This window comes from Cyprinus carpio, chromosome A20 (assembly GCF_018340385.1).
Source record: "Cyprinus carpio isolate SPL01 chromosome A20, ASM1834038v1, whole genome shotgun sequence".
Lineage (NCBI taxonomy): Eukaryota > Metazoa > Chordata > Actinopteri > Cypriniformes > Cyprinidae > Cyprinus > Cyprinus carpio.
The window spans coordinates 19,755,292-19,780,504 of NC_056591.1; the positions used below are offsets into that span (position 1 = coordinate 19,755,292).

A 25,213-nucleotide genomic window follows, 5' to 3' on the forward strand; every position below is an offset into this window, starting at 1 on the left:
CTTTAACGTTAGCTTTAGCTGATGTAGATTAACTCGCAACACGAGCAGTGCGACTATTTATACTCAAGTCTAAGCACAGGTATCTTCATTACCTGTCGGTTGGCTTTCCTCAACACTTGGCTGAGCAGGGCTGAACTAAACACTGAACACACTGGTGCAAGCTGTTGGTAATTACAGTAAGGGCCGCTCAGATGCACAGGAGTCATTAGGTCCTGGTGGATTTTTTTTTTTTTTTTTAGAATCTAGCCTAATTTCTGAACAATTTTGCATGTTCGCATGCATGGTCATGTTTCACATTCTCCAGAGCAATAAAGTGAAGGCTCAGGGGCCCCAAAAAACGGGGCAGTAAACTCAAAATGTGCCCTTATTTCCACCAAACTTTCTTAAATAAATGCTCAAATGTGTGAATCAGGGGGATTTTATTATGTTCTAGATTGTAAATGCTTATGTTGATCTTTTAAGTATAGGTGTTATATTCAGTAGATCCTTCAACAGTGATTTCTTATTGTGGAATGTGTCAATGATAAAGCTTGTAATATAAGAAAATCACTTGCTTTTTCTCCTGAAATAGGCGTTCAAGTGTTTAAATTTTAAAACCAGCCCAAAATTCAGTAACCCCCCTGCTCTTAAATGGGCCTGTTTGAGGTGAATTTGCTGGAAATGGAGCTGCCAGGGATTAGGGGCCGCTGGAGGTTTTCAACAGACCCACAATAGCAGCCTGTTCAGGCCTTGCAGATCAAAGTGGACTATGCCTGTGGAGCCAGGCACTGGTCTAGGTGGTGGCCTCCCTGAGTGAAAAACACTAACACAAGATATGGCTAATCAATGTTCTTCTTCAAACTGAAGTGATTGTAAAAACTCCAGGTAGAGCAGGATTTACTTTAGAGTTGCATTTTAGTTGGCCATCCGAGGTGAACAATTGCTGTTGATGTCACCAAATTAAGGGGTGGTGTATCCTGCACCAGGGGAGCTGGATCAAGCGCTATCATGTAAAAGGTGAAGAAACACTGGCTCTTAATATATTAGTTATTTTACTATTATTACTTTCAAACATCTATAGCTTTCATTGTTTTTTAACTTGGGTTTTTTATTTGATTGAACATCAAGTTGAAATTGTTTATCTGGTGGAATATAGTGCTGTCCCATGTGTGGTCTTGCCACAGCTAACCATATTCACCCTGTGTATTGCGGTAGTAACCTTGCTTTTCATCATTACTGAAGTCTTATAAGCTGAAATTCTGTCCTAACATGGTTATATAGTCAATATCAGTAGCTACAGAGCTTTCTATGTATGAAGGATTGGATTGTGGACAAGTCAACAGTGTATTGGTTCTGAATACCTGCAGTGGTATGTATGTTTGTTGTATATGTGTGCTGTGAATGCTCTTTAGGATTTCCTTATGTGCAGCCTGAATGTGTCCTGTTTCTATGGTTCCATACTACAACTGAAGACACCTGATGCTTGTAGAGAACATTTGCTCAAGTTAACCGGATGTAGACAATTTGATGTTGTGATTTTCTAACATTTTCTCAAATTTTTTTTTTTCAGAATATAATCTCATTCTTATTTCTGAAATATGAAAAGAGAATTCTATGTAACAGTAATAATGATATATTATTTCAATTACAGTTGTTAGTAAAGTAAGTGAAGTGACAAGTGAGTGACAAGTGACTTGTCATACAGCCAAGTACTCAGAATTCGTGCTCTGCATTTAACCCATCCAAGTGCACACACACAGCAGTGAACACACACACACACCGTGAACACACACCCGGAGCAGTGGGGAGCCATTTATGCTGCGGCGCCCGGGGAGCAGTTGGGGGTACGATGCCTTGCTCAAGAGCACCTCAGTCGTGGTATTGCCAGCCCGAGATTCAAACCCACAACTTTAGGGTTAGGAGTCAAACTCTCTAACCACTAGTCCACGACTTCCCCACTTCCAAGTACTGTTCAAAAACTTTTTCATGCTTTTATTCATAGAACTATATGAACTATATGATTCTCCAATCAGGATTTTTTTTCTACCATTATTTGTAGTTCTAGATGATATTATCAAATCAGTTATAAACAACAACATATAGGTATCAGACAATGACAGCTTCCATTACTCATTTTTACTGGATTTCATTGGATGACTTAACTTCGTTGTCCTGCATTGTGTTTATTTAGTAGAATGGTTCCTTCGAGCTTGACTCTGTTGGCTGACTTGTAACTACCCTGTTTTGCAGGTGTGCATATGCTGAAAATGAGTGCTGCAGGGGAGAATGCCCTTGACCCTGACACCCCAGAGTCACGGAAGAGGAAGGGCTCTCCATGTGATACCTCTGGTCTCAGGTGAAGTATAAGATTGTCTTTCTTCTCCAGTTCGGAGTGTTTCACATTATTGAGGGTTTTATAAGATCTTAGGAGCTATGTCATTTATGTAATACAACGACTTACAAGCAGACAATGCAGTCAAGGTGTGTCAGAGGAAATGCACCAAATGGTGAATAGCAGGCAAAAATCTATTTTAACAAGAATGCAATTTGTGTGTGTTCTTGTTCTTGTTCTTGTTCAAGCGACAGCTGAAAACTCATCGCTTTCGAAGCTACTTGGAAAAAAAAGTCTCTCTCTTTATTTATTCCTTCTCTTTCTAGCTTGTACTTATTTGAACAATGCCTTAAACTTGGTATTACAAGCACTTCCTGTGTTTGTTTGCCTCTTTAAGAAGAAGCGCTTTATGTATTTACCAATTGTAAGTCGCTTTGGATAAAGCATCTGCAAAATGACTAAATGTAAAATATAAATGTAAATATTATTTATTTTTTATTTTGTTATTTTGTGATTGTTAACAAAACCCCAAAACCATAAACAAAACATTTTTTAAATATTAGAATAAGACACATAGACACTTTAGTTTTTAAATCGTGTTTTTTTTTTTTTTTACAATAAATAAAATATTTTAACAAGTATTTATTAAAATAGCCTTTTAAATACTAGAATAATGGCAACAGTTAAGATTTTTTAAACCACAATAAAACAAAAAAATTAAATTATTTATTAATATAATAATAATTTTTTTTTTTAGAATTTAGAATATGGATGACAATTTAGACATTTTAATTTTCACAACATTTGTTTGTTATTCAAACAAATGTTATAATTCAAAAATGTTTATAAAGTCTTTTAAATTTTAGAATAAAAGTGACAGCCCGGACCGGATTCACACCCCCCAACTCTGTGCACAAAACAGTTTTATAAATAAAACTAAAAGCCATGTCCCAAAAGTATCTGTCTTGAGGAATGCACGATATAGGTCCAAAAGTGGGTTGTTATTAGGTGTAATATAGCTGGCCAGCACATTGTTTTGGAAGGTTTCCTTGTGTCAGGGTTGGTTGGAGGAGAACTGGTCTGTCTGGCTGGGTGATACTCGTCCATAGGGCCTTGGCGGGGCTGAAGTAATAGCCTGTTTCTACAGCAACCCCACGCAGCGCCCTGACCTGTGTAAGCAGTGCGTCTGCGCACAACCTTAGTGAAGCACTGACCTACTTTCTCTGCCGTCTTCTCCCTCACACACACACACACACACACTTTAAAATGCGCTCACACTTGCAAGTCATTCATATGTACATGCAATTGCTCACCCAGGAGCAGCACGACCAAAAACATCCTCAATCCTCACACATGTATGGCAGCCGTTGGTCACGCATGCACGGCGCACTCTGGAGGAAGGGAGAGCTTTTACGTATTTCCCTGGATAACATAGCACTTGATAAATAATTGTTTTTTTGTTTTGTTTTTTTCAGTGTTTTTGTTGTCTCTGTGTACTGGAAGCTTATGTCACTAAAACAAATTCCTTGTGTGTGCAAGCATACTTGGCAATAAAGCTCTTTCTGATTCTGAATTCTGATTCTGAAATATATTTACATATATGATAAAAATACATAAATATAATTAAAATATTATTTTATTTTATAGAAAATATTATATATCAATAAGCATGGGCCGATTACCAGTTTCAAGGTATACCGTAACTTGAAAGTTTCAAAACCACTAATATTTTCCATTATACCTTTCCTGCGGTATGCCCTGTAGCAGCCGCGTCCGCACAGCTTTCAAAAGTATACTCAAACGTAGATGAGCGCGGACGGAGAAGCTTTACACATGTGCAGTACCACGGGGTGCGCGGCTGTCCGCAAGCCCTCTTGATGATGAAAATAACGTAATGCTGTCGGTGCGCGGACGGCTGAAATATACTTTGGCCTTTACGCGATCGGCAACCGGCTGTTTTTGCCTTATTGCAACTCTCTGTTCTGGACTTAAACAAATGTTGCAATGCAATCATTTTCCAAAATTTATGTGAAAATATGAAGTCTGTTAATGCCCGTTAACACAGGCCAGAGACGCTGAAGACGGACGCACAGAGAAAAATAATGAGCAGGCAGATCACTCACTGTTCATGATGCACAAACTATTGGAAGAAAATCCTCAATATTGAGTTGGGGGTTTATATGAATGTGTTTCTGAGGGGAGCTGACTGTCTTCTGAAAAGTTTACATAGTGTAATTTCACAAAGCTTGTCAGAACATTCTGTTTTTGCTTCAGATTGGGTTATTATTAAATCAGATTATTTGTATGATTATTATTATATAACTAAATTATATGAAATGATATGTATATGAATTATATAACAAAAATTAAATAACTGTAATTACAGATTTAGGTTAAATAAAAATGTCAGTCTTTATTTTTCTCTTTTCAGGAAACAAATCAAAGAAAAAAATAAACTAATTCTACTTTTTCTAATATTATGTATGTTGCTTAAAAACAAAATATATATTGTGTCCAGCGGGAAAAAATATAAATATTTTTTTACCCAGTCATTTAAAATAAACACATTTCAGAGCTGTAACAACAATACCGTTAAACCGTGAAATTTTGCTAAAGGGTTTCATACCGTCAAAATCTCATACCGGCCCATGCCTATATATTAAAATATTACATTTTTAATTTTTAATGTTTTATTGTTTTCATTTACATTGTAAAGTACAGTGCTTTAGACTTTTAAGAATTATTTTAGTTCTTTTCACATATACACTACCATTCAGAAGTTTGGGGTTGATAAGATTTTTTTTTATGTTTCTGAAAGAGTCTTATGCTCTCCAAGGCTGCATTTTTTAAATCAAAATACAGTAAAAACAGTAATATCATGAAATGTTATTGCTGTTTAAAAAAAAAATCTGTTTTAATATATTTTAAAATGTAAATTATTCCTGTGATGCAAAGCTGAATTTCCAGCAGTCATAAATCCTTCAGAAATCATTCTAATATCCTGATTTAGTGCTCAAGAAACATTTCTTTTCAAGAAAGGAATATTATTGGTTAATGTTGAAAGCTGCTTAATATTTTTGTGGAAACTATGATGCATTTTTCCCCAGAATTCTTTGATGAATAGAAACTTCAATAGAACAGCATTTATTTATCCTTGCACACATAAAACAACCATTGGTGTACGACACACACTCGCACACACGTTTCTATACTCTTTATGCGTTGAAGAATAAACATTGGCCACTGAAACTCCCTTATTCTGTGTCTTTAGAATCCGTTCATTTCTGTCAAATCTTTTCAATTACTTTTAACACGGTGCACGCCTTCAGTTACAGCGCTTTTTCACCTTGCCTTCGCTGATCTTTTGTTTTTGACTGGATGATAAATGGGCTCAGATCTGAAGCCTTTGCATTCCATTGATATCTAACATTACTTCACCATAGCCCCTGACCATCTGTCTTTCTCTTTCTTATTCAGCCTCTCTTTCTTTCAGTGTCTCCTCTCAGCTTGATAACCCATGTGCAGCAGAAGCCTTTGAGGAATGCCTGCTAGTGCAGGGACTGTATGCAGCCCAACCCTTATTAGCTCTACAATGATACATCTGTGTAAAAGTGTGCGTTTTAGCTTCGCTCTGGTTCCAGGCCACCCACAGTTTGTCTCTGAGTGCACCTATAGTCTCCCCTCGCCCAGCATTCCTCCTTTCAACTGCCAAATCCTCTGCCTCTATCAGGTGGCAGAATGCTGAGACCACTAAATCGGGGTTCAGGGGCTGTTTGTGATCATAGTGCTCTTTGAGCATCATGAATTATTCAGGGCCCAAGTCCTTGCAGAATGCCCATTCAGCCCCTGTGCCAAACTTTACCAATTCAAGGCTTTGTCTTAAAAACATCGTAACAGAGCAGTAGTAGGCTGGCTTTTTTCTTTTGTTTATTATAATTTTTTTTTCCGAGTGCAGTTGGTTGTTCATGTGCCAGCAGAGGAAGGGAGAGCTGTTTGTGAGTGTTGTTTTTTTTTTTTTTGTATTGTAATTAGCATTTCAGTAATTTTCAACGAAGACGATGATTCATGTTATTTTCATTATTATGAACCAGCAGATATTGCCATGTGTTTTTATTTATCTATTTATTTATGTCTTCCCCCTCAGGTGAAGGTTAATATCTAAAAATGTATTTAATATATAAATAAAATATATAAGTCATTATAATATATGCTGTTTTAATTGTATAGAAAACGTATATTCAAATGCTGTATATTTCTATTTTAAAATATGCTTAAATATGCAAAATTTACACTACTGTTCAAAAGTTTGGGGTAGGTAAGATTTGTTTTGTAAAACGTTTTTAAAAGTGTTCACCAAGGCTGAGTTTATTTCATCACAAATACAGCAAAAAGGGTGATTATTGTGAAATATCATTGTAATTTAAAATAACTTCTCTCTTTCATTAAACCTGATTTCTCCTGTCTTCAGTGTCACGTGATCTTTCAGAAATCATTCTTATATGCTTATATGGTGCTCAAGAAACATTTATAATTATTATCACAGTTGAAAAAAGTTGTGCCGCTTAATAATTTTGTGGAAACTATATAAATTACATAGCTATAATGCTATACGTGTGTGTGTATGTGTATATATATATTCAAAAATATTTCAAAATACATAATGTATGATTGTAGAGTACAGTGCTTAAGGTTCTTTTAAGTTAGTTCTAAAAAAAAATTTACAATTCTCTCTGTTCATATTTGTACGGTAGTGTGGAGAAGCGGCGACGGGAGCTGGAATGCCACTACATTGACGAACTGGCTGAGTTACTGTCAGCCAACATGAGCGACATTGCCAGCTTGAACGTGAAGCCGGACAAATGCCACATCTTAAAGAGCACCGTGGACCAGATCCAGCAGATCAAACGGCGTGAGCAGGGTGAGTAGCCAGTGTCCATGCTTTTACTTTGGGGCTGTGCGTAGGCTGCGCACAAGTTTTTCCATATACTTCACAGTACAGACAGGAAATTGACACAGTTGCACACTGCAAAATTATTTAGTGCTTATGACGGTAGGTTTGTTGACATGCATAATCTGATAAGAACTTGTGTTCCTTTAGTCATCTTCAAAATAAATTTGGATAACAAGAAATAAAGTGAATAAATAAAGTTTGTTGGACTGGCTGTAAATCACAGTGGTGAGAACGACATTGTTTGTTCGCCACTCCTTTTTTACGAGCTTCTATATCAGTTACGCTGATATTTTTGGGGGGCCCAGAGGATGTTATTATTTGCTTGTTACTTTGGTTTGTTTTAATCAGTAACTGGACTGAGCTCTTAGACAAAGCCATAAAATGAAGAGATCACAAATTATTTCCAAGACACAGTCAGTGATTAAGTACATTTTTGAAGTTCTGCTGGGATGTTGACTTCCTGTACACCGTTAAAAAGTTGTATATTTTATTTTATATTTTTGTTAGAAATAGTTGTATTCTGCAAGGATGGATTAAATTGATTAAAAGTGACAGTGAAGACATTTATAATGTTACAAAAGATTTATATTTGAAAAAAAAAAAAAAAAAAAAAAATGTTTTTGAAAAAAATCCTGAATAAAAGGTTTCATGGTTTTCAAAAAAAAATATTAAGCAGCATAGCATTTTAGAACTTTGATAATAAGAAATCAGCCTTTTAGAAAGATTTCTGAAGGATCATGTGACACTGAAGATTGAAGAAATGGCTGTTGAAAATCTACTAGAGTAAATTACGATTTAAAATATATTAAAATAGAAAATAGTTATTTAAAATTTTAATAATATTTCACAATTTAAATGTTTTACTGTATTGTTTAAATTGAGTTTTGGTAAATATAAGAGACTTCTTTCAGAAACATAAATAAAATATCATTGTGTAGTAGTGTAGAATAGAATTGTGTAGTAGTATACTAATAGTAGTGCTAATAGAAGTAGTTCAAAACTGTTGTCATTGCCGTATGAACTTCTTATATGGTCCATTTGTAGCATTCACAGAAGAAAGAAAATATTACAGGTTTGGAATGACATAAGGGTGAATGAATGATGCCAGCTTTTTGGCTTAACTATTCCTTTAAACCAGACATTTTGGATCTGTGGCCAGCCCAGTGTTGACCGATCATTAGGTGTTAGCTCTTATCAAAGCTAGATGTCTGTGTTATGTTTAAACACGGATCTGGAGTGAAGTATTTTGGCCTTATAAGACTGGTTGCTTAAGATTATGTTGAGTTTGCTTGGTACATAAATAATTATTTTTGGCAGTGTGTATTTAGCAATGCCTTAAAGCATGCAGTGGGCACAAAGGCTAAATGAAAGATTGACAGTATATTTCAGCACATTATTTATTGCAGTTATTGCATCTGATATCTTTAGTTTTTCTTGCATCACTTTTATAATTTAATTGATTTCTTAAATATCTATTGTCTTGGCTTTAAAGGCTATTTAAAATATAGTATACCTGGACCAGTCTGACTACAAGTAGACTGCAATTTCCTCTCAATGGTTAAATATTGTCTGAGACCAACCGGTGCGACCTTGAGTTGAGTAAAGTCCTTGTGACCCAAGCTCCTTTACTTATCATTGATTGTTTTATTTGTTAGGTGATTATTTTTGGTTGACCTTAAAGCTCAACCAGTGTAGTAGGGCTGGGCGATATATCGCATGAGATTGTCACGTGCATTTCATCAGTAAAGCCGGTTCGCTGATTACCGCTAAATCGCCATCACCTGCTTTCAAATGGAGTGGCATTTAATATACAGAGCCGTAGATCACTGACAAGCTACGCAATATCGCGTTCATTATCGCAAATGAATCGCCTTCGATAATGAACGCGATATTGCGTAGCTTGTCAGTGATCTACGGCTCTGTCTATTGAATGCCGCTCCATTTGAAAGCAGGTTATGGCGATATAGCGGTAATCAGGGAACCGGCTTTACTGACGAAATGCGCGTGACAATCACATGCGATATATCGCCCAGCCCTACAATGTAGTATTAATTTCATTGGCATTGCTAAATCATGAAACTTGCTGGTATTTACATTTGCTTCAGTAACTGACTTGGATTGCTGTTGTTGTCGCTGTTATTTCCAAACGAGAAGTAAATTGAAGTGTGAACAAAGCATGTCAGCTAGCTCCAAATCCACCCCTGTTATCTCACACTTGAAAGTAATTCAGAACATGCACTCGATCATTCTTCATTTTGACAGCGGTAAACATGTCATCTCATGATTTGCAGGCTTAAAAAGGGTTTTGTTGGCATGGCAAACTAAGGAGCCCCTGGAATAGTGAATATCACTTATGCAAAGAGGCCATGAGAGGATGTTTATCCAAAGATCTAAAAATTCATCAATGTCAGAAAGCTGTGGGGTCTGCATATTAGGCGGGCAGGCACTGGCTAGCACAAACATTTTAAGCTGTGTCTAGATTCTTTGCAGGACTGTAATGTATACACCATAATCCTTTAAAATGGCACTTGACAGATAGTTGCTGGAGCCGCTCTGCTATATCTGGCACATCTGCATGCGCTGCAGGAGGAAATGCATTATTATTATTAGCTATTTTAAAGCAGCGGGAAATGGGTTAAACTGCTGCATAGGTGACACAGGAGAAAGTATGGCTTAAGCAGGAAATGTAATAAGTCTCTATGAATATAAATGAAGGAAGATATGTGTGATCCGCATTTGGGAACACATCATGCGCCAGTTATACTTGTTAACATTTGCATAATTTCCAACATTTTTGTGGACAGATGATTACAGCATGTTATGCTTTCACACATTTCAGGTAGCTTTGTAATGAGAAGCATTTGTAAACATGTTGTCACAGACACTTAAAGGTCTCGCTGGAGTTTTCCCGCCAGCGTAAACGCTTAAGTCTTAAGTACTGCAATTTTGGTTCTTGTCATTCTTCAATAGTGTCATCTCACTCATTCGCTTGTTCTCGTTCTACAGTTTGTCACCCAGAGCGCTGGCCCTCTCTGTTTTCATTCAGAGCCTGAGGAAAGGGGGGGCCGCAGGGGCGTGCGAGAGCGCAGCCAATGGCGACGCTGCCCTGCCCCCTGACCTTGTGCAAGAGAGGGCCTCTCGTAGACCTCAACTTCCCCTCTCTTTCTGCGAGAAAGGAGAAACAGGAACTTGCCGCCCCTCCTCTAATACCCCTGCTTCAGGGTGGTGTAAATGTGTTCAGACAAGAACACGCTTTCACCTCTTGAGCTTAACCTTTCAGATGTGTACTAAGGTGTTTACCTGAACTGTCACCTGCAGGACCTTTTATGACACTTTTAGAGCTTGACAGTATGACATACAATACTGTGCAATGGGAGAAGTGTGTCCATTTATACCGTTGTAGATTATGTGTGTGAAAGAGATGATGAAACATTGAATAATGTGAAAAAATAGAGAGCAGGATGTGTCTTGTGAGCCATCTTTTAATGAATTTCCAGAAAAAAATAATTGTAATCATTATTTATTGTCACCATAATATAAAATTATGAAGATTTTAATTAGCCGCCCTTCAGCAGATAACAAGATATCAGCTGGAAATTCTTCAGATCTGTCATGGAATCATTTGCAACTTTGAAATTTTTTTAGGCTACTTTTCATTGATCCTGTCTGTTTGTGTTTATGAAAACGGTTGTCGATGTGTTTGCCGGATGATATGAACTAGGACACTAGGACTAAATGTCATTTTCAGTTAGATGAAGGGTACATCAAAGACATTTTTCGCATTTCAGCCATGCTCTCATACAGCACAGCACACTTCATTAACATTCCAGCCCCTCAGAAAATGCACTTGAAAAAAAATCTAAATCCGATTCAGTTTGAAACCTGAGAAATGAAGTCAGAGCATGGTTCGCATGGTAAAGGTCATGAAAACTGGCACCCATTAGCTTTGTTTGCTCACTGTGAATTTCAGTGCCTGGGTGAAATTACTTGAATTGTTCAGCTTATTTTGAGGACTGTGTATAATGATAGTAATTTGTTCACTTTGCCAACCATATGTAAAGAGACATGATGTATTTAATAGAAGGAGAAACTTTATACACCTCACAATTTTATCTGTTGCACTTCAGTAAATCACAGTCTGATTCTAGTATGATTCTCGATGCATTTAAATACATTCACTACTTTAAAATATAGACTATTTCATGATGGCGAACCATGACTGGTTGTTGTAAGATGGCTTAGAACAGGGGTCTTTGACGTTTTTCAGGGTAAGGACCCCTTAGGCGATAGAGACATAGAGCTGGGACCCTCCTGCTACAAAATGTGTCATGTGTCAAGTAGAGCTACATATTAAGAATATAGCCTTTGATATATTAATGGGGTCATATGATGCGATTTTCCTTTCTCTTTGGAGTGTTACAAGCTCTTGGTGAATAAAGAAGATCTGTGAAGTTGCAAAGACTAAAGTCTCAAACCCAAAGAGATATTCTTTATAAAAGTTAACACTCGTCCACACCCCCCTGAATCGGACATTCTAACACGCCCCCACATCTCTATGTCAGTATGTGGGAAGATTTGCATAACGCTGCTCAGATGTTCACGCAAAGAAAGAAGGCGTACCTTTTATTCTCGTTGTAGTATTGTTGTTGCCCCCGCTGCCACCTTGTCGTATAGACGCTGTGTGTTTCACTGTGAAAGCGAAACTACTTTGTTTGGCCTTCCAAAAGATGATGATATCCGCTTCGTCATGCCTGAAGCTGTGGATGAAGAGGAGTCCAGCCCAGGGTCGTCACATGTGGTTGCTGCAAGCCCAAGGTATGCTCCTTTGTAAAATCCGCCTGCCGCACCGTTCTCAAGCCGCCCGCTTCTGCTCACTCAAGCCTGCCGCGGTTCACTCTTGGCTTCCGGCCTCTGCTCACTCAAGGCAGCGGTTTGTGACGCGGTTTCACTGAGAAAGCGAAAATACTTTGTTTGGCCTTCCAAAAGAAGACACGACTAGAAATCATGTTTATATCACGTTTATAATGGGTTTTATGTTTACGTCTCGTCGCTCCAGCCGGACAGGGCATCACAGTATGTTAAGAGGCGTAACATTTCCGTCACACGCTTGAGGCATTTGGCCAATCACAACGCGCTGATAGCTGGCCAATCACAGCACACCTCGCTTTACAGAGCGATGAGCCTTGTAAAAATCTACACGTTTCAGAAGTCGGGGCATAGAGGAGAAACAATAATGTACAGTATGTGGAAAATAATGTGTTTTTTTAACCTTAAACCGCATGAACACATTTCATTACACCAAATACACAAAATAATGTTCTTTTTAGCAACATAATATGACCCCTTTAATAGAAATAAACCATATTATGATTAAGAATAAATTGTTATGTGTATATTATTAAATTGAGATTTATGCATCATAACAAACATGTTGAGATAATAATCACAATTCATTAGTTATTTGAAGTTGTAAATTATTTTAATAGATTTCCAGAGTCATACATTTTAATTTTACTAGTCATTTACCTGAACTTTAGCTTCAAGTTTATTAAAAATTCACATTTAAATTTTACTGTCAGATGGACAAATAAATATTTACGTGAACTTTAGCTTCAAGTTTAGTAAAACTTATTTAAATTTAAGTTGTCTAAACTGCACAATGAATCTTTTGACTTCACCCTGAATCCCTTGCTTTCCTATCAGGGTGCTCAAATTTAAAATTGGCTTTGATGTTAAGGTGGTGTAGGTAGTCATCAGGTTGATGGTTTGTTGGTGTTTTCAGGTTTTTTTAAGCTGTTTGTTATGCGGTATGTCCTTATTAGGGTGCCTGTTTAGTGAATTTTTTTGGGTGAAATGTAATAATTTCAGTAGGAATCCATGTGATTTCCCCTTTCTGATTTTGGAACTGGATTTGTCAATCAACAGTACATCGATAACAATCAGCAATGTTCCTTTTTGTCTCCAAATTTTGTTATTTTTTTTTTTTTAATTTGTGTTATATTATTAAAAACATTAAAAAAAAAATAACCAAAATTTAATTATTAATAGTATTGTACATGTTAGTATTACAACCAGTGTAGGTTGAGTTATGAAAGTTTAATTCTTATGGTTAGGGATTTGAACAAAGCCTTAACCCTAAGCATGAGCAATAGTAATGGTGATTCATGCCTTGGCAAACAACAGTAATAAATGAATTTTGAAGTCTTCTGCTTTGATTAATCTGTTTTCCCTTTGAAAAAGAGTAGGAGGGTTCTGGCAGTTCTGTATCTATAGGCCAGCTGTCTGTGTACGTGTGACACAGCGAACACATAAAGCCCTTACATCATGCAGATCGGAAATCTACTGTTATGAGATCAGGTATCGCCTGCTGCACCACTGCCACAGTAACACTGCTGCCATGGAAACTGGCTGTGTTTGAAGTGGGAGTGATGTCAGAACGTTGTGATTGATCAGCCAGGGTGGCTGATTGTGGAATTGACTGGGAGTCCCATTTGTATTCATTTGTTAAGGGCGAATCGTAAATTTTTCTATTACACATACACTTACATAACCACACTTTTGCGTCTTCCACAGATTCTTGTATTATTTTTCCACTGACTTAACCACACGGTGACTCATTTCAGTCCCTACAACCTGGGTTTACGATAATGTCATAGTTCAGTTATGTATGTATGATCACACTGTAAGATATTGAGCGATCTGCAGAAGTTCCATCAGCCATCAAAAAAATCCACGTTGATTGACCACTAGGGCAAATAGTTGTGCGGACATTTAAAGTTAACTATCATTCCTTTTACTTACAATAAATTGGCCAAGCATTCACCTAATGTCTCTTCTCTAAAACCCCCAAACTCTTGTGTTTTTTTCCTCCTTACCAGACTGTCCTCATTTTAAACTTTTGCGTTCGGTGAGAAACACCATAATATCATTTGTGAAAAAAACGCTACTATTGAGCGATCTGCAGAAGTTCCTTGGTGAGAAATACGTTGCTATTATGTGTGTAAATACGGCGATTGAGCTCTGATCTAAATTTAGTCTTTCCTTCAAGAAGTCTTGACTTAAAATGCAGCCCAAAACAAACAGTCTCGTCCTCTCTTCTCTCCAGCTGCTGGACTGAGTCGTGTTCTCATGCGGTCCTTCAGAAGCTTTGATCTCAAGAGGAGAAAGAAGGTTAAGTAGTTTGGCCACAGAATAATCATTGACACTTTATATCGTCTCTTTGAGTCGAACCGGGACGGGAGTGACTGAATTGTGACTCTTCGGTCTCAAGCTTTTCTCAAGAGTGCTCGCTGCACTTACTGCGGCTGGCTCCTGTCCAAAAGTACCACTTTGCTCACATTAGTCTTAGAGAGGCTTCCGCTGCATAGCTTTCATCCACCCAGTCCAAGAGAGGAAGGAGGACAATAGGGAAATGATGCATGTTTTTTGTGTGTATAAAAAGCCACTTGCACATTAGAGAAAGCTCTGATAGATAGGAATGTGTAAGATTTGTTTGTAAGGTGTGGATTACATTAAAACAAAAAACTGTTCTCAAAACCAGGAACCAAAACTTGACGCAAAAAAAATTAATAAAAAAAATGTGAATGTGTTTCGCTGTGTTGCGCTAGCGTTCAAATATCTGGGGTTGGTAAGATTTATTTTTTATGTTTTTGAAAGAAGTGACTTATGCTCACCAAGGCTGCGTTTATTTGATCAGAAATACAGTTAAATTATTGTGAAATATTACAATTTAAAATAACTGTTTTCTTATATTTCTAATTTTTCTTGTTACTTCAGTCTTCAGTGTCACATGATTCTTTAGAAATCGCATTCAAAAACACTAATTTAAAAATAACAGCATTTATTTAAAATAAATATTTTATGAACCATGATACATTTTGTTTTTCAAGATGCTTTGATGAACAGTAAGTTTAAAAGAACAGCATTTATTTAAAATAAATATTTTATGACATTATAAATATATTTTCACATTGCATTACATACTGTATTATAATTAAATAATGAAGTTTTAAGTTTTTATGTTTGATGACTCCATAGTGTATATTCAGGCACTCAAATTTAGACAACATTGTTATCAATTATCTGGGATTTAAAAATGATGTTCTTTGTGTGTCCACAGAGAAAGCAGCTCTGATGTCTCCAGATGATGAGGTGCAAAAGAGTGACATATCGTCAAGCAGTCAAGGCATGATGGAGAAGGAAGCCCTTGGGCCTCTTCTCTTGGAGGTATGTTAGACTTTTTAAACTGTTTATCTGTTGAAAAAACTGATATTGAGGTTGTATATTGTCAGAGTGTTGCCGTAGACCAGTATTTTTATTCTGTCCTCATCTAAACCTGGCCCAGTTCCTATAGTTGGGAATGACAAACTTTTGTGCAACATAAATCTTATTTTTTTTTCTCCCATCTCTGTTCCACAAGCCCTGGGTGGCTTCTTTTTCGCCGTGAACCACGAGGGGCGCATTGTGTTTGTGTCTGAGAACGTCACCAGCTATCTGGGTTATACCCAGGAAGAGCTGATGACCTCCAGCGTCTACAGCATCCTTCATGTGGGTGATCACAATGAGTTTGTGCGCAACCTGCTACCCAAGAGCCTTGGTGAGTCTCTCGGTGAGAAGCGCCACATTAAGAGCAGAATTATAGCTAAAGATTTAACAGAAATTTTACACCTAACCAGACACGATGCGACATGACACAGTTACAACCATTCAGAAGATATTTGATGATTAATGTATAGTTTTGGAAAGTAGGAATTTGGACCAATGAGATTTCTTTGTGGGCGGGGCTATCAATTGCCATGGGCACCATTGGTTAGATTGGTTAGATAAATTTAAGTCAAATGAAACTCAACTTAGCCACAGACACTTCATTACAAACAAGCAGTGTTTATATTAAATAATATTATTATTGGCACAGCGGCCCAGTAAATGTCCTCACTTGCGTTAATTGCGGCTTCCATCGTATTGTGAATAATAGCTATTTAGTTTATCAGCATGTATATTCTTTTTGATAGAGATCCCACAGTGGGCGGTTAGTGATGACAAGGCCTTCTAGCTAAAAACTAAAGGCAGGTAGGGTTCTGTTTTAAATATTAGCACAAAGGTTAGAGGTCAACCTCTTTAATTTTAGAGCTCAGTGACACTCGACTGGTGGTCTTTTATCTCATACTTACCTTGCGCATCTGTGTGTGTTTTCAGTAAATGGTGTGCCATGGCCTCAGGAGCAAGGCCGAAGGAACAGCCACACGTTTAACTGCAGGTTGCTGAAAAGACCTCCAGACGAGGTGGACGCAGAGAACCAGGAGGCCCGTCAACAGTATGAGCTCATGCAGTGCTTCACGGTCTCTCAGCCCAGAGCGGTGCAGGAGGAGGGCGAGGGTGAGACCACACACATACTCATAAAGTCATACCCATATAAATATTTAGCTTAGTGCAAGGAGTCTGATGAAGCTGTCATTGACACGCCAGTGTTCAAATATGAAATCAGTTTTTTTTAGGGTGGGTCGGGGGTGAAGTTCAAGAGTCCACTAATAAAAATTCCTCTATTTTGCATTTTTCTAATTGAATTATATTTAATCATGATCTGTACAGATTTATGAAAAAATTTTTGGTATGTGTTGCATATAGCACTCCAAACCATTATGTTTCTGTTGTCCACAGACCTGCAGAGCTGTTTGATCTGCATAGCATGCCGAATACCCCATCCACCTCAGATCCCTGTCAGTACAGAGTCCTTCATCACCAAGCAGGACCCTACAGGTAGTGTTTCATTATACACACACACACAAGTATCTAAATAGTATCTGTAGTTATCGAGAAACTAGTAAGGTTACCGATAACAAAAATGGACACTGGAGTTCACACAGAACATGTTCTTAAATGCTGCAAATGTAAACATGTTAGACTTTAGATTGTCTTGCTCTTTTGCAGTACGTCTCTGTTTTTTCAGCATCTTGTTCTTGAGATGATAATGATTTTGATTATAAGTACTTTTTAAAACGCACCTCCAGACACCTTCATTTTGTTACATTTCATTGCACTCTATTTTGTATCAACAAGCGACAGGTACATTGAGCTGACACATTGTTGTTTCCCATAATTCCTGTTTAAATACAGACATGGCTTTCTCCCTAAAAGAAAGCTTGCTTAGTTTTGTACACTACTGTTCAAAAGTTTGGATTGTTTTTAAAGCAATTCACACTTTTATTCAGCCAGGGCATATTAAGTTAATCAGAAGTGACAGTAAAGACATTTATAATATTACAAAATATTTATTTTTCAAATAGCTGCTATTATTTTATTTCACTATATTACTTTTCTAATGTATTTTTGATCACTTAATTACAGCCTTAGTGAGTATAAGAAACTTGTTTTAAAGACTGCTTTTCTGCTTACTGACTCCAAACCAATTGCAAGAACAGAAAAAGAAAATACGTTCTTTTTCTGTTCTTGCAGAAGGAAGTGCAAAATGATTTGTTGTTAAATCTGTGATTTAAAAAGCTTCCTCCTCTTGAACCTGAAGTCCTATCTAATAATCTTTCCCGGTGTTTGATGTGTGTTTGTGTGTGTGTGCACGCAGGGAAAATCATCTCTATTGAGACGAGTGCTCTGAGGGCCACAGGCCGACCAGGTTGGGATGACCTGGTCAGGAAGTGCATCTACGCATTCTTCCAGCCTCAGGGCAATGAGCCCTCCCATGCCAAGAAGCTGCTTCATGAGGGTGAGCGCTTTCACCTCCATTCTAGCCATTTTGAGTAGTACTTGACATTTTAAAGCAGTAATGATCTGCCCTTGCCTTTCTTGACCTAGAGAATGACAGTTTATGATTTATTTGATGATTTACTCACATTTTGATTCATAACATTGGTCTCATTCACTTGTTCAGTGTGTTCTAATCTGCCTAATATCTGATCTGATATTTGATAACTGATCAATCTGTGTATTGTTTCTTCAATTAATCCAGTAGCCAGTTTTTATTTGTCAGAAAAATCAGGGTTTTTTTTGTTTTACTGAACAAACATGTTATTTTCCTTCAGTCAAAGTGCAAGATATACAAGAAATGTATATTTATGAATATAAGATATACATTACAGTTCAAAATACAGTAAAATTGTGAAATACTATTGAATCATATTTATAATACTATTTAATATAATTTAAAAGAATTGTTTTCTATTTTAGTATATTTTATTAATTTCATATGGCTGAATTTTCACCAGCCATTACGCCATGATCCTTCAGAAATGTGCTTATTTCTGATTTAATACTCAAAAAACATTTCTTCTTGTCAATGTTGAAATCAGCTGTACTGCTATATGTTTTTGTAGAAACGTGATTTTTTTTTTTTTTCAGGATTCTTAAAAAAAATGCATTTTGTAACTAATGTTTTCGTGTTCATTTTTATCAATTTATTGTATCTTGCTGTATGAAAGAATTCATTTTTGACAGCAAACTTTTGAACAGTAGTGTTAATATGCAGCATACATGTGGATTTATCCTAAATTTAGAGAATATGTAGTGTAGGTTGCAGGTTTACTGATAAATCATGGTTTTTGAATGAATATGTTTGCATGCAATTAAAGTTAGCAAATGAGACTTACTGTCACTAAGTTGATATTTGTAAATGTGGTAACTCTAAAACAAACTAGTTTTTAGGCTCTGTGTTTGTGTGTTGACAGTGATGACCCACGGCATGGCCATCAGTCCTCTGTACCATTTCACACTGAGTGACGGGACGTCCCTCAGTGCGCAGACACGCTGCAAATTCTGCTGCCCCCCAAACCCAGACGTACAGCCCTTCATCATGGGCATTCACACTATAGACAGGTAGCTGATGATGTCCTTTGCATTTATATGAGCATATCACACAATAATGACTATTGCATCATGTTTGTGTGTGTGTGTGTGTATATATATATATATATATATATATATATATATATATATATATATATATATATATATATATATTATTTTATGATTGAATGTGTTTTAGGGAACACAACACTGCTAGCTCTCAGGAAAACACTACCCCCAGCCTTCTGTCTCCTGCTGCTCCACCCTCCCGCTCACCTGCCCTGCAGCCCTCCAGTGACCTCAGCCTCCATCTCAACAACAGCAATGGCACCTGTGCCACTCCTGGACCCCCAACACCCACTCCACCAGGCTACCTGACGCCCAGCCGCGTTGGGCCCTCCCAGCAGGTCAACAGCCCCTCTCCACTTGGCAGCCCTCTCACTGCCACCCCTACCTCATTCATGTCACCCCGACCTCTACGGGGAAGCCCAGGCCTGGCCAGCAGCCCACGCGTACCCGGCCATCCTTTTTCCCCCTCTGCGCCCGGCATCCACTCGCCCGCTGGCGGACTGACCAGGCAGCAGTCTGGTGGCGACAGTGTCAGTTTCTCTCTCCCCTCTCCCTTACCCCCCAGACAGACTCCAACCCCCAGCAGCTCCCCAGCACGTCAGCCCCCGGCCAAACCGCCGGAAGCGTCTGCTGATGAGCCTAAAGCTGCTGCGGCAGGCAACCCCAAACTTAACCAGCTCTTGGACTGTGCCCCTGAACATGACTCCCAACCCCGTCCCGCACCCGGGTCCCAGTGTCCGGCTTCACACAGCAGTCTGACTGAGCGGCATAAGATTTTGCACCGCCTGCTCCAGGACAGCAGCCCTGCAGATGCAGGCAAGGAGCCCGACATCAAGAAGGAGTCTCCGACCAGTCCCAACGCGGCCTTGGTGGCACGGGGGCATGGGAAGGAAACCCAGGACCACCAGCTGCTGCGCTTTCTGCTGGATACGGATGAAAAGGACCTGGAGGACTTACCACCTCCGGCCGTCTTTAGCCTCCATACGGTCAAGGTGAAGGCGGAGAAGAAAGGGAGCAGAGAGAATGTGCCCTGTGCCACTGCTGCTACCGCCACCACCACCGTGTCTGCAGTCGCTTGCTCGCCTCAATGCAGTGACAAGCCCAGCCCGGTATTTACATCCTTATTTCATTATTTGTACTTAATGAATGTATCTTAAGTACATTATGGAAAAATATTTTTAACCATTTTTTCTATGTGCATGTTACTATGTTACTTAATGTCCTGGTGCCTTATTAACATTTTTCAGGGCCTTCACAACTCAAGTCAAGTTTACTGTACTGTTCAAAAGTTTGGGGTTGATAAGAATTTGTAAAAAAAAAAAAATTTGAAAGAAGCTCCTTATGCTCACCTAGTGTGCATTTATTTGATCAAAAATACAGTTAAAACAGTAATATTGTAAAATGTTATTACAATTTAAAATAATATTTTAATTTATTCCTATCATGGCAGAGCTGAATTTCCAGCAGCCATTACTCCAGTCTTCAGTGTAACATGATCCTTCAGAAAGCACTCTAATTTACTTTCACTTTTGATCAATTTAATGAATCTTTGCTGAAAAGTATAAAAAAAAAAAAAAGACTAGCCCCAAACTTTTGAAAGCTCTAAAAATTTGACCACAAATAGGATGTTTGGCCGATGGAAATCTATTTTGACTATTTACTGCCTTTCCGTATTAATCTCAGCAGCAAGTTATTATTTGTTATTGAAGGTTCTTTTTTTTATTTCAAAACTGGTAATGAGAATTAGGTGAAAAATGCACATCATGACAATACTTAAACAATTTTAATTAAAAAATACTGAAGAAAGCATAAAGAATTAACGGCATTTTATTGCAATGGTGTACTTATTATATTGTTGTTTCAGAAGCTCAGGTTTTCACAGCAAGTTCAGTTTTCAGATGTTTTTGTTTAATGTTGATACATGTTTTAAGTTAATATTAAAAATGGTTGATATAATTTTGCATATTTTAATAAAGTAAAATTATATTTTAGTTACCATTTTATTCAGACTAAAACGGAATAAAACAGACAAAAATGATTGATTTTGACATGATGACATTAACTACATTTTATATTATTTATTTTTTGCCAGAAGACAGTTACTATGAATAACATAAAAAATAGTTTAAAAAATATTGCTTGCTATTATAACAATGCACACATTAAACTGATTTGTAATAGCTACAATTTCTGACGTGGTTTTCCATATAATAATTTCATTGTATTATATTACTTTATGTGGGCAAATATCTTTCATTATATTATATTGCTTTATGTGGGCAAATATCAATATTGAATAGCATAATTGCTCACAGTACCTTTTCAACTTTCCAAAACTCTGATGTCTTCACATCCATTGGTAGTCAAATTTTTCTCATCTTTCAGGCTATACATGCCCACATCTCATCATTCATGTCACAGGAAATGTCTTTTATGAAAATAAATTCCAGCTTTAGCGTGAACTCAAGCATGAATATTAATAATATATTTTGTTTGGGTTTGAAAATGAAAGTTCTGGGCCAAAACCGAAAATGCTGGATGCACTTGGTTGAAAGGCGAAATCGAAAATGCATTGTAATAATTATTTATTATTTTATTAAACAATATAAAGAAATTTGTAAGACTTTTTAATTTAACTCAAAGAATTTTTAAAACTCAAGCTAATAAAATAACTTTTATTGAAAGTAACAATTAAAATCGGACAGAAAATATATTAATATTAAATATCAGATATATTTATCTTCCGGCCGCCGAAATTTTGGTAAATTTTGTAGGCCTTCCCTTGCTGTGTTTACTCTATTACTGTGTTCTTAAACTGTCAAACCCATGTGCTGATTTGAGGCAATCACATGTGGACTTTGTTTTTCTTGTGCTCTAGTGTGCCTTTTGATGTTGGTGACTTTTGCTTTTATTTCCATTCCACCTCTGTATGTGTTTACATGAGTAGCAGTTTCCCAGTACCGATCTGGACACTTTGAACCAGCTCTTGCCCACTTTGAGAAGCTCTATGGCAGGTAAAGCAGCAGAGGAACCAGTGCTCGTCCAGCCCAGTGAGGACAACCTTTCCATCGGGTTGAATGTGAAGAGAGAGTCACCAGGAACATCAAGCCAAGGTGAGGCCCATTTCAGTGGAGTAACAATAAAATTCATAATATTTAATTTATCTTAAGTCCTCAATAACTACTTTATCCTCCTCCATCTCTCTGTAGCATTCCCTGATGGATCAAACCTCTCAAATCAGTCCTCTTTTGAGTTCTGTGACCCCTCTACACCAAACCAAGGTCAGGTCCAGGCGCCGGATCTTGGGCAGACAGACCCGTTTCAGCCACCCAAGGAGAGCAGCAGCCCCTTTGCCAATTCAACCAGCCTCAACTCTTTCAACACCAACACAGGTGCAGGATTGAATGTGTCACCATGTTTGAAAACAGAAACGGTTTAATTACTTAACGAAGGGGAGAAGTAAGACTGTTAAAAATGTTTTTTGGTGATTCAGGTCTGGCCAAGCTGGAGCTTCCTGAGTCCCAGCAGTTCCAGCCCTTGTCCCTAGCTGAACCAATGACCTTCGATAACAGCTTGGGCAACCAGACACAGGCCCCTCTGTCCTCTCCTCAAGAGTGAGTGCTACAGAAATGAACAAAAGAATTTGAGTGACATAACTATTTATTTACACTTTATTGAAACCTCTTGTTTCTGTCAGTTTTTCACTTGTGTTGCGTACCCTAGCTATTTTTATTGGTGTTGCTTGCTAACTACTAAAAGAACCTATGTAATTAGACAATTAATTTAAAAGTCCCTACATTTCTTTCAAATTTGGGTGGTGGAGTTGGTGCTGAATATTATGATTGACACCAGAAGATGTAATCATATATGTATATTTTATTAATTAAAAATATAACTATTAACAAATTTTTAAAAACCCTCACCAGAGTTTGTTTGACTTTGTTGTGACTCATTATCATTTTAATTGGCCTTTATTTTAATATTTTAATTTTTCTTTTTAAATTAAGTTTAAGTAATTTTGTTATGTGCCTATATTGTATTTATTAATTTGTTTTTGTTAAATATTTCTAATTATCTTTAGTTTTGCATTTGTTGTTTATATGTGTTGGGAACATTCAAGCAAATTATCTCTGATTAATATCTATGTGTAATTGTTATTTTAAAAACTATTAGCAAGTGCAATGTTTTGTCGCATCTCTGAAGAATCGATAGAAATATTTATATTTCCAGTCAGAACTACTGCTATAAACATATCTCAGTCACAGGGAAGCATATGTGCACTTTCATCCAGATTCAACTTACCTGCCAAATCAGTTAACCATACAGTATGACATAGAACTGTCAGCCGCTTGCCCAAAGTTCCATCATGATCTGGGGCCAGTGTCTTAAGAACTAGTTTAACCAACTAACAGTTAGCCAAGGGGTAATCAGTCTTATATTTTGGATTCAGCTTAGACTAATCTAAGTGTCATGTAACCGAATTAAAAAAAAAAAAAATTGACAAGCCTTAAAGAAAGAAATTAGATGACTTACTTTTAATACTAGTCTAAACCTTTTATGCAACCAGCCACAGAAATCATATACTGCCTTTTTTTCTGTGCTCTAAGCAGGCAGTGTGTTCCATGTCCGCTGGATGAGATGCTGTGTCCACCCACCACACCTGAGGGCTGTAACGACGAGAAGGCCCTGCTGGAGCAGCTCGTCACTTTCTTGAGCCGCACTGACGAGAGTGAGTTGGCCGAGCTGGACAGAGCGTTGGGCATCGACAAGATTGTTCAAGTTAGTATTATTAGAAAACCATTCTTCTCATACCTTTTACATTTACAAGAAAAGTGTGTCTAGAGGTTGACTGGTTTACTGCCTCACCTACAGAGTGGATGCCTCGAACCTGTCACCCAGACCTTTCCTCAGTCTCAGCCTCCAACACCTGTACCCATGGACCCCAAGCTGCCCAGCTATCCCTCTCAGTTCCCCACCTCACCCTCACAGTTTCCTGCTGAGATGGGCACAGCACAGGGCATGAGTTTCGGGGCCCCGCGGATGGCGTTTCCAGGCAACGTGGGAATGACGGTGCGGCCCGGCATTAATCGAGCTCCTGGTGTGCCCAACCAGCTGAGGCTACCTCCCAACCAGCTGAGACTCCAGCTCCAGCAACGTTTGCAAGGCCCACAGCAGGTAGAGCTTCAGCTTTCAGTTCATTGTGTAAAAATAAATGTGAACGCACAAATTCTAAATCCCCCTTTTGGATTTTCTTGCACTGTGTAACAGATCCAGTGAATACTTTTGATTTCATCCTTTCAAATAACATGCTGTGGAACTAACCTATTCTTTTGTCGAGTGCAGCTGCTGAGTGAACGTGTGATTAGTTGCACTTGTTTAGTGGTGATGTATCTCATCTCTCCATCAGCTCCAGAACAGGCTTGCGGCCATGGGTCAGTTCCCACAAGGGGGGCATGTTGCCATGGGGATGCGTCAGGGCATGCAGCAGCCTCAGATGCCCTCTCAGGTTAGTGTCACATGCATCGAGACGAATAATGAATGTCATTTGTAGGGGTGCAAGCATTTGCTCTTAGATTTGAATCTTGGTTACAATTAAGTTTGATTAGTTTTGGTATGCTTCATAATTATATATATATATATATATATATATGTATATATATATATATATATATATATATATATATATATAATATATATATATATATATAATTAAAATAAATTTTATATATTTATATAAAATATAAAATAAAATTTTATAAAATAAAATAAAAAACAAGAAATGATTGTATCTTCAGTATCAAAAAAAATAAATATATATATATATATATATATATATATATATAGATATATATATATATATATATATATACTGTATACTGAAGATACAATCATTTCTTGTTTTTTATTTTTTTTTCTTGTTTTTTATTATTTTATTTAAAAGCTAAATTAGAGAGAGAGAGGAACATAATAGGTGAAATGGATAGAAAAATATTAATGCGTCTTTATTTTGATATATTGTTTATTGATATATTTGTAATAAATTAAATTATACAATCGTCTTTATTTTGATATATTGTTTATTGATTTAT

At 37.4% G+C, this 25,213-nt stretch overlaps 1 protein-coding gene across 3 annotated transcripts in view; it reads left to right on the forward strand.

Annotated features, from left to right (window-relative positions):
* The window catches only part of LOC109080239 (nuclear receptor coactivator 1-like), a 52,703-nt gene that overhangs the window by 20,263 nt on the left and 7,227 nt on the right, over positions 1–25,213 (forward strand). For all 3 annotated transcript variants that reach the window (XM_042778029.1, XM_042778027.1, XM_042778030.1), the window contains 15 exons: positions 2,230–2,335; positions 7,063–7,229; positions 15,382–15,488; positions 15,681–15,858; positions 16,458–16,637; positions 16,920–17,018; positions 17,839–17,979; positions 18,938–19,085; positions 19,255–20,233; positions 22,072–22,237; positions 22,334–22,516; positions 22,618–22,738; positions 23,735–23,903; positions 23,997–24,299; positions 24,532–24,630. In XM_042778029.1, the coding sequence (XP_042633963.1) occupies positions 2,238–2,335; positions 7,063–7,229; positions 15,382–15,488; positions 15,681–15,858; positions 16,458–16,637; positions 16,920–17,018; positions 17,839–17,979; positions 18,938–19,085; positions 19,255–20,233; positions 22,072–22,237; positions 22,334–22,516; positions 22,618–22,738; positions 23,735–23,903; positions 23,997–24,299; positions 24,532–24,630 (3,138 nt within the window). In that variant the 5' untranslated portion in view covers positions 2,230–2,237. The remainder of the gene's footprint in view (positions 1–2,229; positions 2,336–7,062; positions 7,230–15,381; positions 15,489–15,680; positions 15,859–16,457; positions 16,638–16,919; positions 17,019–17,838; positions 17,980–18,937; positions 19,086–19,254; positions 20,234–22,071; positions 22,238–22,333; positions 22,517–22,617; positions 22,739–23,734; positions 23,904–23,996; positions 24,300–24,531; positions 24,631–25,213) is intronic.